Here is a 13,621-nt window from a genome sequence, read left to right as displayed (position 1 = left end):
TATCAGAAGTTAAGACTCTAGATGGATAATTATTGGAAGACAATACGAATTTTTGTCATGATATGTGTGAGGACTAGCTGGGTCCAAATCATTTACCATAAAGAATGTGGCTTTTATAGCCTAAAATGGGTTGAAAAGGTTCTGTGTAAAGCTCAATTTGAGCTTATCATTACATTCAAATTGCTTATCGATTAATGGATAATCTGCCATTTTGATTTCTTGGAAAGAGTTCTGAAATGTTTGGAAATTGGTTTAGATGAAGTTGCAGTGCCATTGAAAAATTTACTGATTTGACTAGTTGGATGAGGGAATAATAGTGTGAACAGCTGGGCTTGTTTGATGGACCAAAAGATGGAAAAGCTATCAGTTTCCATGTATATTTAAAGATTACCTTGTTAATATCAGTAAGTCAGTGTGGATTTAATGGCACATCTAGGATCACTTATCCCCTCCTCCAGCAAGCAACATCTGTCCTTACATACATTTCAAAACCACTTCCCTGTGTGCCACTTGCCTGGATCAGATGACATGGGAGAAGTTACACCATATCATAAGCTGTTTGCCAACACTACTCGACCTTTCAAGATTATGTCTAAGTGTGTTTAACGAAAATTATTATTATGAGATGCCAAGATCTTTTAAATTGATTTTGTATGTATAGCGTGGTTTCTAACATCTTATGCAGACAATACCTGACTCTTCTATTTCTAAAGGTAAAATAGATGAGAAGGAGATCATGCAGTTCAGACATGCTGCTTTAGTGCACCTGCTGGTTACAGTTCGAGATCTTCTGTTAACATGTGGCTTGGACACAGCACTAGGTTTGTTTTCAGTAGTGAATCGTGATACTCAGAAAGTGAATGCATTATGTGTGTTCTGCAGTCTGTTCTTCATGTTTGTAGGCTGTGATTCCTTGCCATCAGTATACCTCCAGCACAGCTTCCATATGTTACTCAGCCCACGTTGCTTCCTTATTTCTATTCCATTGTTGGAATATAATTCACTACAGATTTTGCTTTGGTGGTGTATATGCTCAGTTCATGACTAATACACCACTGTTCATGTTATTACATGGATTTGCCTAAGAAATACTTATTTGAACTTCCACGTACATAATGTATTGTCTTGTACCTCAGAATGAGAAATTTTCATTGAAATCTCTTCATGTGGAATCTGATAAGCGTGCAAAATGGTAGGTCTTTTGTTGTTTACAGTCACCACCTACTAGTGTGGAACACTACCCACCTAACAAGTATTTTAGGCTCCTTGGAAACAAGGTACTTAAAACTGAGGGCATTTTAAGCAAAATCTGAAATATTATCAAACACATCACAAGGCAGGGAGTTTGAAATTACAGTCCAGTTCTTAGCACTGGATCCACACAGAACCTTTTTTTGAGCTTCTCTGGTGTTATGCTGTTCAGATTTGGAATATGAAAACTGCTGTAAGGCAGTGTTACGCCTGAAATGATAATGCCATGCTTGCCAATTTCTGAAAGCTGTGTATTGTGGATTTCCAGACAGATCTGTCATAACAGATCCATAAGGAGCTGAAGTCAGATTTTGGAGTGCCTTACAAAAGTCAGTCAGTCAGTCACTCCCTCTGTCTCTACAGGAGATAAAAGGGTTCAGAGCATCTAGCTTCAGTCACTCTGAATTATCCTTAGTGGAGGATGTTTCCTTAAAATTGATGTGAAATGGAAAACATCTGTCATAAGGCAAACTGTATATAAGTAGAGCCCTAAGCAGAATCATTTTCTGCAGTTACTATAAGTAACGTAGGAGGATGGCAGCAAAACAGATGAGAAATGCTTCCTCTTCTCTTATGTTGTAGCAAAAGCACTCCTGGATAATATTTCAAAATTGGGCAGCACCTGTCCTTCCAGATCCCAGCAACACTTCACACAGGAAACTACACAAGCAAAAAAGGATGGGACAAAATACTTAGAAAATTGTTCCAGCTACTAAGTAGGCCCTGTAGTTCTTACTGTTGTAATGTTGTGGTGTGGTGTGTGATTAATCACATAGTTATCTTACATGTAATTTTTTTCTTTATGCATTTTCAAATAACTCCGGCATTTTTCACCATTTATATACAAAACACATCATTCAGTCTTGAGGAATAGTTGTGCTAATATGAAGGGTGGTGAAAACACAGGACAAATAAAGCTTTGGACAGTGGAAATATAAATAAAGTTGTTATTTAGTATAAGCCCTATAGACTAGTTAAACATAACAGCACTGCAGCTGGTGTTTGCAGCTATAGAATGCAATGTTCTGAAATTCCAGCTGGAGCCACATACCAGACACAGCAGTTTTGTAAAGGCCCCTCATGTACCTGATTAGTAGTAACAGTATCTTCCATACTGGTGAGCCATTAAATGTTCATCTTTTCTGTGCAAGATACATTCACATAAATTGTAAATTTATGTATAGATTAAATACAAACCTTGCCAGTTATCTTTTGTCACTTGTCAATTACTTCTTTTGTTGCTTTATTAACAGTTTATTTGTCCAAGGCAAAGGATATCTATAAGAACATCTTAGAATCCTGTTTGAATAACATCTGGAGGCAGTTGAAGATTGTACAATATAGCAGCCAGAAAAAGCAAGAAACAAATCCCAAAATAACAGAGCTTCAGTCTCAAATGTTAAGTTGGATGAAGTGTTACGGAGAGGAACACAATGTTAAGGTTAACAATATAAACAATTTCTCTAAGCAAACAAAACTCCAAACTATGTGACTAATTATAAATCTGTCTTTCAACAAGAGTTGGTTTGTGGAGAAAAAGCCTTATAATTAATTACCTTTCCCACTCACAGCATTTGTTAAATGAGGCTAGCATAAAGTATACGATCTTGATGAGAAGCATCACTTCCTTTCCTGAGAAGAAAAATGTAACAGCTTATTGCACACCCTTTTAGAATTTAAAACAGGAATGAGGCAACCAAAACAAAATGTTATTGATTGTCTCGGTTTCTGTCCTGCAGTAGACTGTCTAAGATGACTTCAGCATAATTTTCTTATTTTGAGAGTGACAAATTTTTGTTACATTTGTGATATTAGGATTATGCTGTACTAGGGGACGTGACAACTTTCTCACCTTAATGACAACTCAGTAACAATTTTGCTTCTCAGCATCACTAGATAAGATTTTTAAAATTTTTAACTATAACTCTTAAGGTTTTGCTTGCTTGCTTGACTTAAACTTAAGGTCATGCAGGCATACCTGTGCAATATAAAAATATATGTGATTTTATTCACAATTAAAAGATTGTTTACTTTTCCCTAAGGTCTCACTCATTGAAAACAAAGGCAGGTTTCAATGAGTGAAAACAGGCAGAAGGAGTATTTTGGTTTTAATAAGTAAAAACTGTACTGAAAATGCCGTTTCCTTTTCTACCACATCACATCAGAATCAGTTAATATGATGTGAAATATAATAATCTGATTACGCTTTTATTAGCCAAAAACGTTACTAATGCAGGATTGTAATGGGTCTTTTCCTTGGTAAGCAAGAAATTGCAAGTGAAATAGATAAACTGAACTCTTTTTTTCATTATCTTTTATACTTAGGATTAGATGGAACATGACTAAAATGTCCAACAGCATGTAATAAGTACACTGCTGTATTGTGTGAAAAAACAGGTCTACATTTTAAAATGCAAGTTTGCAAAACTGCTTTGGAAGGAGCCAGTGGGTTGTCTGGTGCCTGTTCTGTGCACCAACAGTATGGAAAGGGAAATTTGTTTAAGCTTGTCAGGCTGATGGATATCCAGAAGTTCTTTTCTGACGAGATCTCACACTCTATTGAAGTTTATGTATGTAATTATATAGCATCTGTAACTCCTTAGAGTTAGACAATGCCATATGCCTCCTTGAAAATCTTGTATGCACCATGAAAAGTGTCTGTGCAGTGGCATAAAGGTTCAGAGATCATCCTTTCTGAAAGCATGATGTAAATCCTGTATGAGTGTACATATTCTTCTTTATATACTTCTTTACATACTAGCAAAAGTTCAGTTTGTATCAGCTGAAATGGTGGACAAGGTAAACACCTCTAGGAGTGCATTCTTTTTAAAACTATGTCAGTTTGATAGATTCTAATGCTTTTTGACATTTTCATCGTAAGCAGTGTTTAGTGAGTCTTAGAGATAAGTGATCTCTGGCAGGAACACTTCAGTTTACTCCATCTATGGTATGGAAAATCTTTCTAATTAGTTCAGCAGTACATCTGGTATCTCCCTCCAGTACACCACCATTTTGCAGGCTGAATTCTAGATATCTTCAGTTTAAGTTTTTTCCTCCATAGGGATAATGCCTCTAATGTGACAACATTTATCTGTCTAGTATGACAGCAATAATGTGGTGTAATGTCTTTAGAAAATATCTTTAAATAGCATTTTTACTTTGAATCAAATATGCCAGTTTAATGTTTCTTTTATAACAGCTTTGTTCATAAAGCTGAATTCCAATACTGATGTCTTCTATCATATTGCTTCTGCAAGTCTTGTAATAATGCACATACTCACCTGAGTTTCAAGCTGTTGGTGATAAAACTGTGAGGAAGACTTTCATTCTGGATATGAAGAGATCAGACTTGGGACTGCTGAAGGAGCTAGTTAGTAAGGTCCCCTGGGAATCTGCTTTTAAAGGTATTAGGGTCCAGGACTGCTGGTCACTTTTTATGAGCCATCTCTTAAATGTGCAGGAGCAGGCAATTCCAAAATGTCAGAAGTCAAGCAAGCAGGGCAGAAGGCCAGTTTGGCTGAGCAGGGATCTTCTTCTAGAACTTAGGCAGAAAAGGAAAGCATGTGGACATTGAAAGCAAGGACAGGTGACATGGGAAGACTACAGAGATGCTGTTCACCCCTGTAGGGGGAAAATTAATGTGGCCAAAGCTCAACTGGAGTTCAAGGTGGCCACCACTGCAAACACTCACAAAATGGACTCATTTAAATATGTGAACAGCAAAAGGAGAATCAGAGATAGAATTGGTCTGTTGCTTGGTGAGGTCCATCACCTCACAAACAGGGGCATAGACGTGGAGACATTTAAGGCCTTCTTAACCTCTGTCTTCAACACCAGTGATGGATTCTGGGTCCCTTGGAGCCCTGTGCTGGGAGACCATCACTGGGGGAGTGACAAATTCCCAGCTGACCATGAATTTGTTCAAGACTTGCCACTCCATCTGGATATGCGTAAATCTATGGGATTAATCCCAGGGTAGTGAAAGAGCCAATGTCATCATGGGACCTCTTTCCATTGTTTGAAAACTGTCTTGGGAGTCTGGAGATATCCCAGTTGACTGAAGCTGGCAAGTGTTGCCCCAGTTTTCAAGAAGGGCAAGAAGGAAGGTGATGGTTAATTACAGGCCTGTCAGTCTCACTTCAGTGCCTGCTAAAATTATGGAAAAGGTTATTCTGGGAGTTACTGAAAAATATTAGAGAGACAATGCAGTTGTTTGCCATAGACAGCATGGGTTCACGAGGGGAAATTTCTGCTTAGCTAACCTAATTTCCTTTTATAAGAAGGTCACTGGCCTAGTTGACCAAGGGAAGCCAATAGATGTGGTTTTCTGGGTTTGTAGCAAAGCTTCTGACACTGTTTCTCACAGTACCCTTCTGTACAAAATGTCCAGCACATGTCTAAAAAAGTCCATAATGCATTGGGTGGACAATTCCTGATGGGTTAAGCTCAAAGAGTTACAGTAAACGGGTTTACATCAGTCTGGCATCCAGTCACCAGTGGGATTCCCTGGCGCTCAGTTTTAGCACCAGTGCTCTTCAGTGCTTTTATAAATGATCTGGGTGTGGGAGCTGGATGTACACTGAGCGAGTTTGCTGATGATTCTGAATTAGGAAGAGCTGTGGACTCCCTTGAGGGCATAGAGGCCTTATAGAGAGGTCTGGATAGACTAGAGAGCTGGGCAATCACCGAGCGTATGAGATTTAACAAGAGTCAGTGACAGATTCTTCATCTGCAATTGGGTATTCCTGGTTGTGCATACCAACCTGAGGACAAAAGGATGGAAAGCAGCCCTGCAAAAAGAGATCTGGGGGTCTGGATTGATGGCAAGTTGAATATGAGTCAGCAGTGTGCTTTGACAGCCAAAATGGCCAACCATGTCCTGGGGTTCATCAAGCACACCACAGCTAGCCAGTTGAGGGACGTGATGGTCTCACCCTAAACTGCAGTGTTGTGGCCCCACCTCAAGTCCTGTGTGCAGTTTTGGGTGCCAACCTCAGTACATGAAGGACATAAAACTATTCGCATGTGTCCAGAGAAGGGCAATCAGGATGGTAGAAGGGCCTCAAGGGCAAGACTTAACAGGAGCAGATGAGGTCACTTGGTTTTTTCAGCTTTGAGAAGAAAAGGTTGAGGGGTGACCTCCTCACAGTCTCTAACTTCCTCAAGGAGAGCAGTGGATGAGGAGGTGCTGATCTCTCTTTGGTGACCAGCAATAGGAGCTGGGGAAATGGAATGAAGCTGCATCAGGGGAAATTCAGATTGGATATTAGGGCAAGGTTCTTCACTGGGAGAGTGGCTGGTCACTGGAACTGGGTCTGCAGGGAAGTGGTCATAGCACCAAGCCTTTGGAGTTTAAGGGACCTTAGTCATATAATTTAGTTTTAGCAGTTGGACTTGATGATCTTTATAGGTCCTGTCCAACTTGAGCTATTCTATGAATCTTTGATTCTGTGGTTGTCATTCTGGAAAACTCTGAGGTTTCCATTTTTGCCATGTACTTAATCTCTTGTTTTCTGTGGAAAGGAGAAAGGAAGATGTATGCAGGCTGAAAGAACAACTTTTTTACAGTATTAGAGTTTCTTTCACTTGTCTTCTTCTAGATACTGATCATAACAAGGATGGACTCTGAGAGAGAAAAAGCTGCCCTCATTCACACTTTATCTAGAGTAGAAGGTAAGTTATTATTCTTACATGTATTTTTAAAAAAACAGGGCTGTTTAATCTGTGCTTTGCTGTTTGTATGCTTTTTGTAGGTGTTTTGCCCTTCTCTCCTCATCAGAAAACTTTCTATAAACTTTTCTTGTTTTTTCCCATTTCCCGACTTTTCCATCAGCCTCTTTTCTTTCCTGTAATTTTACTGCCCCCTGATTAAGAGTTCTTGTATGATATTTTCTGTTGCAAGAGATTGATAGTTCATCTGTCAAGTCAGAGATTTATTTGACAGAACACAAAGGAGATGTGGGCAGCCCATTGCCTAATTATAATTACATCTGTTGTCTTGGTTAGACTGGTTTTAGCTGATCAGTGATCACAAGTTTTCTTTTTTGCAAGCTTATTAAGATCAGTTACAATTTCAAAGCCTTGGCTGAGCTCCCTAACATAAAACCTTGTATCATAGAATGTTTGGAGATGGAAGGGACTTTTAAAAGTCATCTAGTCCAAGCCCCACTGAGCAGTCAGGTACAGGTCATGATCTCCCTTAGCCGTCTGTTGCTCTCCTTGTTTGCTTATTTGCTAGAAGTGTAATCATAACCTGTAGCAATCTATTAAACACAAAGGGAAAAAAATGCTGTTTCCAATATTCCAGCCTCCCATTGATACAAGCAACACTTTCATCATACCATAGTTTAACCTGTGGGTAATTTTTGTACAGGCTTGTTCAGCACCGCAGACTCAACTGGTAAAACAAACATGCTTCAGGAAGACTGATACTTGAGCCTGTACTTGTGTTTAAGGCCAGCCACTGACTCCTTTCATATTGCTTTTTAAAACCCATTTTTGTAGCTCCTTCTTGCTTGAACTTTATCAACAGTGTCATGTATTGTATTGTTCTTCTCCCTTTAAAAATAAAGTTACATTTCCTGTGTTTTTAAAAGAAGAAAGCTTGTCTTTTAGAATGTTTTCAAAGGGAGGAGGCATGTTCACAATGCTTTTACTAATAATATTTAAATGAAAAGTATTTTATTTGTTTTAAGATCTTAAGACCTGGTTGCAAACACAGGTCAATCCAACTAACCAAACTTTTGAAGAGAGGCATTTGTGTTATATAAATAGCCCTTCTTAGCTACATCTTCCAGTCGTACTTGTAAAACTTGAATTGTAGAGAAAGTGTGAAGGAATTTAAATGATAAAGGGACAAAGATGCTTCCTTTAATTTTTTATATTAAGGTAATTGGGTTGTGAGTTTGTGAGACATGAAACTTTTCCTTGTTACTTCTTCCTTGGGTTCAAAAGTGGAAGCTTCTATATCATTATACCCACTAGAACAATGCAAACTGAAATTATGTAAGACTTCATCAAGACAGACAGTGTAATGCATAGAATTTTCATATCCTGTATTGTTCCACATTTGCTGCACACTATTGTACATTGAGTCATACCCACAGAGGCTCATTTGTTTAATTAAGGTTTTAATTCTCTTTATGCAGGTTTAAAAACTATGGATTTGAATTCTGAAAAGAGAGGAACCTTTTTAGGTTATAAAGATATCATAAGCAAGTAAGTTAAACTCTTGATTTTTGAGAACAAAATATTTACTCAGGATTAACATGAGTGAAACCACTGCTACCCTTGTTCATTTCCGTGGGACTTTGCAGTCTGAGGTAAAAATTTCAGAATATGCATCTTCTGAATGTTCCTTCTGGGAGGAAAGAGTTCTGTCCACCTTCTAGTAAAATACTCAGTTGTGAGGCTTGTAGGGGCTTTCAGAAAAAATGCAGTTGTTTTTAACTTTTAATTTTGTTTTGCATGTTTTAGAAAAACTGGTTTTAAAAATGTATAGAAAAACTTTTTTTGGCACATTTTAGAAGTAAGGGAGGGGGAGGACATAAGGAAAATTTTAATTAAAAAGATGTTTTTAACTTTTAATTTTGTATGTTTAGAAAAAACTTGTTTATAAAAATGTGTAGAAAAACATTTATTTTGCACATTTTAGAAGAAAGTGGCGAAGAGCATAAGAGAAATAATGACAAATTATTACATTGCAGGAAAATATGAACAAGTAGATAACTGGAGGGGGGAAGTACAACTTTTAATTTTTAAATTAATTTTAAAAGAAATTACCATTTTAAATTCAGGAAAGGTAAATACTTCTTTAAAAACAGACTTTAAACAGTGATAATTCTTCAAAGTAAAAATGTGTTTATTCTGTTCTGAGGCTAATTCTACTGAACTTAATTTTTTGTTCCATTTTGGTTTTTTCAGCCTTAGTAGATATTCCTGTCTTATTGTACATAATCAGCAAATTGGAGCTGACTTCCCCTGGACACACTTCTCATTAGTAATGGAATATGATTATTCTGAAAACTCTTGCTGGAAAAATCTGTGCAAAAATCTGAATGTTACTTACATGACTTTTAAAACCACCCTCCCTGAAACAATGCAAACAAGTAAGTGCTCTCCAGAATTCTAGTAAACAATTGGGCTGACATATGAAAGGAAAGCATTTTCTGTTCCCTAAAATACTATATTTGTGTGTCTGTGGAAGAGAAAGAGTGATAAATTATGAAGAGTAAAGCTAAGTAAATGGAGTTGGTTTATCTATACAGCAAGACAGGAAGGTGTTTTTCTTAAAGTGGGAGGTTGGTTTTGGTCAGGATAGTAGTAAATGTTGGTTGATAGAAGACTTGTGCCAAGTTCACAGGTGGTTTACAGTTAACTACAAGCTGTATCCACTCTTCCTCGTCCCAAGGGAATGTTGCTGTACATCTAAAGGAATATAAATGAAAGCTTAATTTCGGAGAGATTCAGAAGAGGTTTAATTTTGAAAAAAAAAAAAAACAACACATATTATGGAAACATTTTAATGGGGGTGGAGAAAAGGTGCATTTTTAAAAGATATGTCTGTTTAAACACCTAAACGTGTATTTGGTTTTTTTTCCTTATGGAACTAATATCTTACATACACAACAATGTTTTAGGGAATCACTGTGGCTCCTTTCTTCTGGAGGTACAGATTCCATATGTATTTCTGGCAACTGAAGGTCTTCTTAATATGCCCGATATTCTTCAACTTTTGGAATCCAAGTGAGTTAAAATAACATATTTAATCTTAATGACTATTTATTTTACGTTTTCCAGGACATCTGTCTTGTCCTACTGTATCATGTAGTAGCCACCTACTTGGCTATCAGGTAAATCGCTGCAATTACATTATTAGCATTTTAAGAGACAAGTAGATACTTTTTCTGCTGAAGAGAATAGCTTAATTCCATAGATTCACATAGGTGTGGAAACAGAATGGAATTGGATGACTTGTTTCTTTTAACAATGAGCTGGCACGTCTAACCAAAACAACTTTTAAAATTGTCTGCTATCCCTGAAACTTATAATGTTACCCCAAAACATTTTTTGTTTTAGTTCTTCTTGGTGCTTGGAAGATTTTGTATTAAATTCTTAATAAGATTTGCTTTTGAATTTTTTTCACTACAGAAGCTGTGCTAAAAAAAAAAAAAAAAAAAAAAAACAAACAACAGTAAAACATAAAACTTGTTTTATGTCGCATCATAGCTTTTGGGAGAGGCTAAGTTAAAAGCAAAAGCTACTTTATTTATACCATTTGGATCTAATATTCATTTTATTTTAAATATTTTTTAACCTCTGCAAAATTTTTCATGTTTGTAAAACATCGCACATGTGTATTATTTTCTTTGACATAACTTCCTTGCATTCGGCTTCTACAATAATAAATAACTGCTAAAAATACCCTTTATCAGGGGGAGGAAATAAATAAAAAAACAAGGGACGGAGCAGCAGCACCTCGTAAACACAGTGCCAGAGATACACGTTTGATTTCACCATGTGGCTGAAGGGATGAGCCAGTTTTGATCCTTGCTCTATCCTCAAGTCAGCTGTGAAGCCATTTTTTGAGCTGTAACTAATCATGGTTCAATATGAAAAAAAATTTACACGTTTGGCATTGAGAATTTGAACATGCTCTTCTAAACTCTGATCTCTTCAGCTTTCTTGTTCAGCCTGGCCATAAGCTAAATAGCCAGCAGTGCTTTTTGATACTTTCTCACTAGCTCCTTTTAGTACTGATGGAATAATAAAATAGGTAAGCAGAAAGCTATATAGTCTCAGAAAGACTTATAATTAACATTTTTTGTTAATGTCTGAATACACAGTCCATAAAAGTTTGTAGAGGGCTTAATGCTGGCAGATGGAGATTTATGCTTCGTGTGCTTCCTAGGGATGGGGCCAAGTAGTGTGGTAATTGTCTCTCCTCAAGTTCCCCACCACTAATCAGTCAAGACTGCCCCAGAGCCCTGAGCGTGCGAGGTCTGCCCGGTGGCGCTTTGCTAACGCGGGTGGTGCCAGGGGGCTGAGCTGCTTGCACTCCTCCTTCACTCAGAGGAGCTCAGGATCATACCAGTGGCAGCCAGGGAGTTTTCACTCAGTTTGCTTTCCCTGTGTTGTGCAATCGGGAAAGGAAGACAAGAAACACAATATACATTTAATTACTCAAAAAGGAGTATCTAAGTATCTTGATTTATCTACCGTTTTTCTTGATTTATCTATCTTAATTTCTGTATTATGTTTGGGGTTTTTTTTGTAAACACAAAGGCTGTATATCAAAGTCATATTTTATGGGGTTAGCAACATAATCTAATTAATCCAGGAATATGTCATTAAGGCACTGTTTTATTTATGTGTATTCTTCAACTATGTCTTAAAGTGAATTTGAGCATTTGGGAAAGATCAAGGTATGAATAGACTGTAATTTAAAATATTTATATATATATATGTGTATATATAAAGAGATGTAGGTTATTTGTTTCCTTTAAGAAATTCTTATTATTTTACTTAACTGAGATTTAATAGCGTGATTTTACTTCTTCAGGTACAGCATTACTTTTGTTGAAAGGAGCAGCAGTTACTCCTTGAGGCTCTTTGGAAGTACAGATCGATATGTTGTGCTGACAATAGATGAACGTACTGCTATCTTTTTGCAGGTACAAAATGAAACTAGTATGCCCAAATTCTGTTACATGTTAGGTCTCTTGTAGGCCTTATCTGCAGCATTCTAAAATATCTTTTCTTCCTCATAATCGTATTTAATTCATGCATTGTTTCACAACACAAATTATTTCCAAATCCAGTAACTCAAAAATTCTGCCTGTGCCAGTCTGGCTAGTGTAAAATGTTCCCATGTCTGTACTTACCTTTCTTTACAGAAGTGTAACTTTTGACCTGAGACTGGGTTGTACTAAATTTAGTTAAAGGATGCATACTTGAAAATAGGGTTGTATAAAGGAAAATTGCAATAACCAGTTAAATGTATCTGTCACTATATTCTCTTACCAGTATGCATGTCAATGCCTCCCATTTCAGAGAGTTTTCTGAATTAGTGTAGAGAATAGTTTTCTCTACTTCTAATAAAAAGTAACAGTTTAGACAATTGTATAATACTTAAACTCTGGTGTGCAGGAACAGAGAGCATCTTTACAGGCGGAAGAACTGCTACTGAAAGATAGATGAAGAGTAATATAATCAATTAGTACTGCAAGCACAAACAGATAAACATGCCTACATGCTACTGCAAATGCTACTGCAGTTAACGGTGTTGTCCTTTATATGTGCAGTGTAGGTGCAGTATGACTTGTATAGGTTAGGTAAGTACTTCAGACCTTTGTAACAGTGTTTAGTGTTATCAAAGGTCTCAGAAATCTTAGGAACATCCTAAAATGCTAGTTCCAGTGTTTCTTTTTTGCAAGAGGGAAAAAAGACGCATGAAACAGTGAATCAGCTTTTTAAAGGTCAAACAGAATAAAAGCAGGGAGTGCAGCCTGGTTTTCCTGGCTCCCAAACATGTCATTAATCGTGATATTATTTAGCTCTATTTGTGTTTGATCTAACTTCAGCATAATACAGTGGTATACTTTAAGTTTTTGTGACAGGCGTGGTAATATATTTATTTAGCTTTTACATTTTATATTAATTTTCTGGTAGAGTATGGAAGAACTAAATTATGAGAAATCCTGTGACTATCTGGTGTCAAAGCTTATTGCATTATCGCTCCAATACATGTGCTGCTGGATTGTTTTCTACTCCAGAGAGCGACTGAGTCTAGAGTAAGTTACAAAATTCTTTTGATATCTTGGTATTTGTAAAACAAACTTAAAATAAGAACAAGCTAACACTCTGGATTTTTTAAATTTCTCTGTAGGAACACATTTCTCTTAGAAAAGATGTATATTCTCAGGTCATATTTTTAGTAAGCTTTGAACTTTTCGCTCAGTTACAATGTTGCCATGCTAAACCTTGACACTCCCACTGAAAACTCATTGGAATGATTGAAGTAGCAGTGACCACTGGAGACCCCAGAAAAAATAGTTAGCAATGTCATTTGTTATGTGTTAGGATCTTTTTTAGTCTTACACAAGAGGGAAATACTTGTTATAAAATAACAGGATTTGAGGCAGGTAGTACTTAACATGAGGTGTATTTCAAATCAAAAGGTCCAGAAATTTCATAAGAATAACATTAACCACTGGAATGATTTATGACTGAACTAAATGAACTCCTACAAATATATGGTTATGTATTACTCTGTTAGCATCTCTGTATATCATTTGAAACAGGGACACATTCAAGTGTTTTTCCAATCCATCAATAGTTCTCCTTTTGCCATGGAAGCACAGCTGTTGTT

General features: G+C 36.8%; 1 protein-coding gene across 1 annotated transcript in view; it reads left to right on the top strand.

The window, feature by feature from the left end:
• The window catches only part of LOC103769410 (chromosome unknown open reading frame, human C9orf84), a gene marked incomplete at both ends in the record, with an annotated part of 21,215 nt that extends 8,172 nt beyond the window's left edge, over nucleotides 1–13,043 (top strand). Inside the window, 8 exons of the mRNA XM_008936605.1 lie at nucleotides 714–821; nucleotides 2,505–2,692; nucleotides 6,852–6,924; nucleotides 8,400–8,469; nucleotides 9,181–9,359; nucleotides 9,891–9,996; nucleotides 11,813–11,924; nucleotides 12,922–13,043. Of these exons, the coding sequence (XP_008934853.1) occupies nucleotides 714–821; nucleotides 2,505–2,692; nucleotides 6,852–6,924; nucleotides 8,400–8,469; nucleotides 9,181–9,359; nucleotides 9,891–9,996; nucleotides 11,813–11,924; nucleotides 12,922–13,043 (958 nt within the window). The remainder of the gene's footprint in view (nucleotides 1–713; nucleotides 822–2,504; nucleotides 2,693–6,851; nucleotides 6,925–8,399; nucleotides 8,470–9,180; nucleotides 9,360–9,890; nucleotides 9,997–11,812; nucleotides 11,925–12,921) is intronic.
• Between the last annotated feature and the right edge of the window lie 578 nt (nucleotides 13,044–13,621).

Source organism: Merops nubicus, unplaced genomic scaffold (assembly GCF_000691845.1).
Source record: "Merops nubicus isolate BGI_N331 unplaced genomic scaffold, ASM69184v1 scaffold8830, whole genome shotgun sequence".
Taxonomy (NCBI): Eukaryota; Metazoa; Chordata; class Aves; order Coraciiformes; family Meropidae; genus Merops; species Merops nubicus.
Note: the sequence above shows the minus strand (reverse complement) of the source record. Positions and strands in the feature narration are given on the sequence as shown.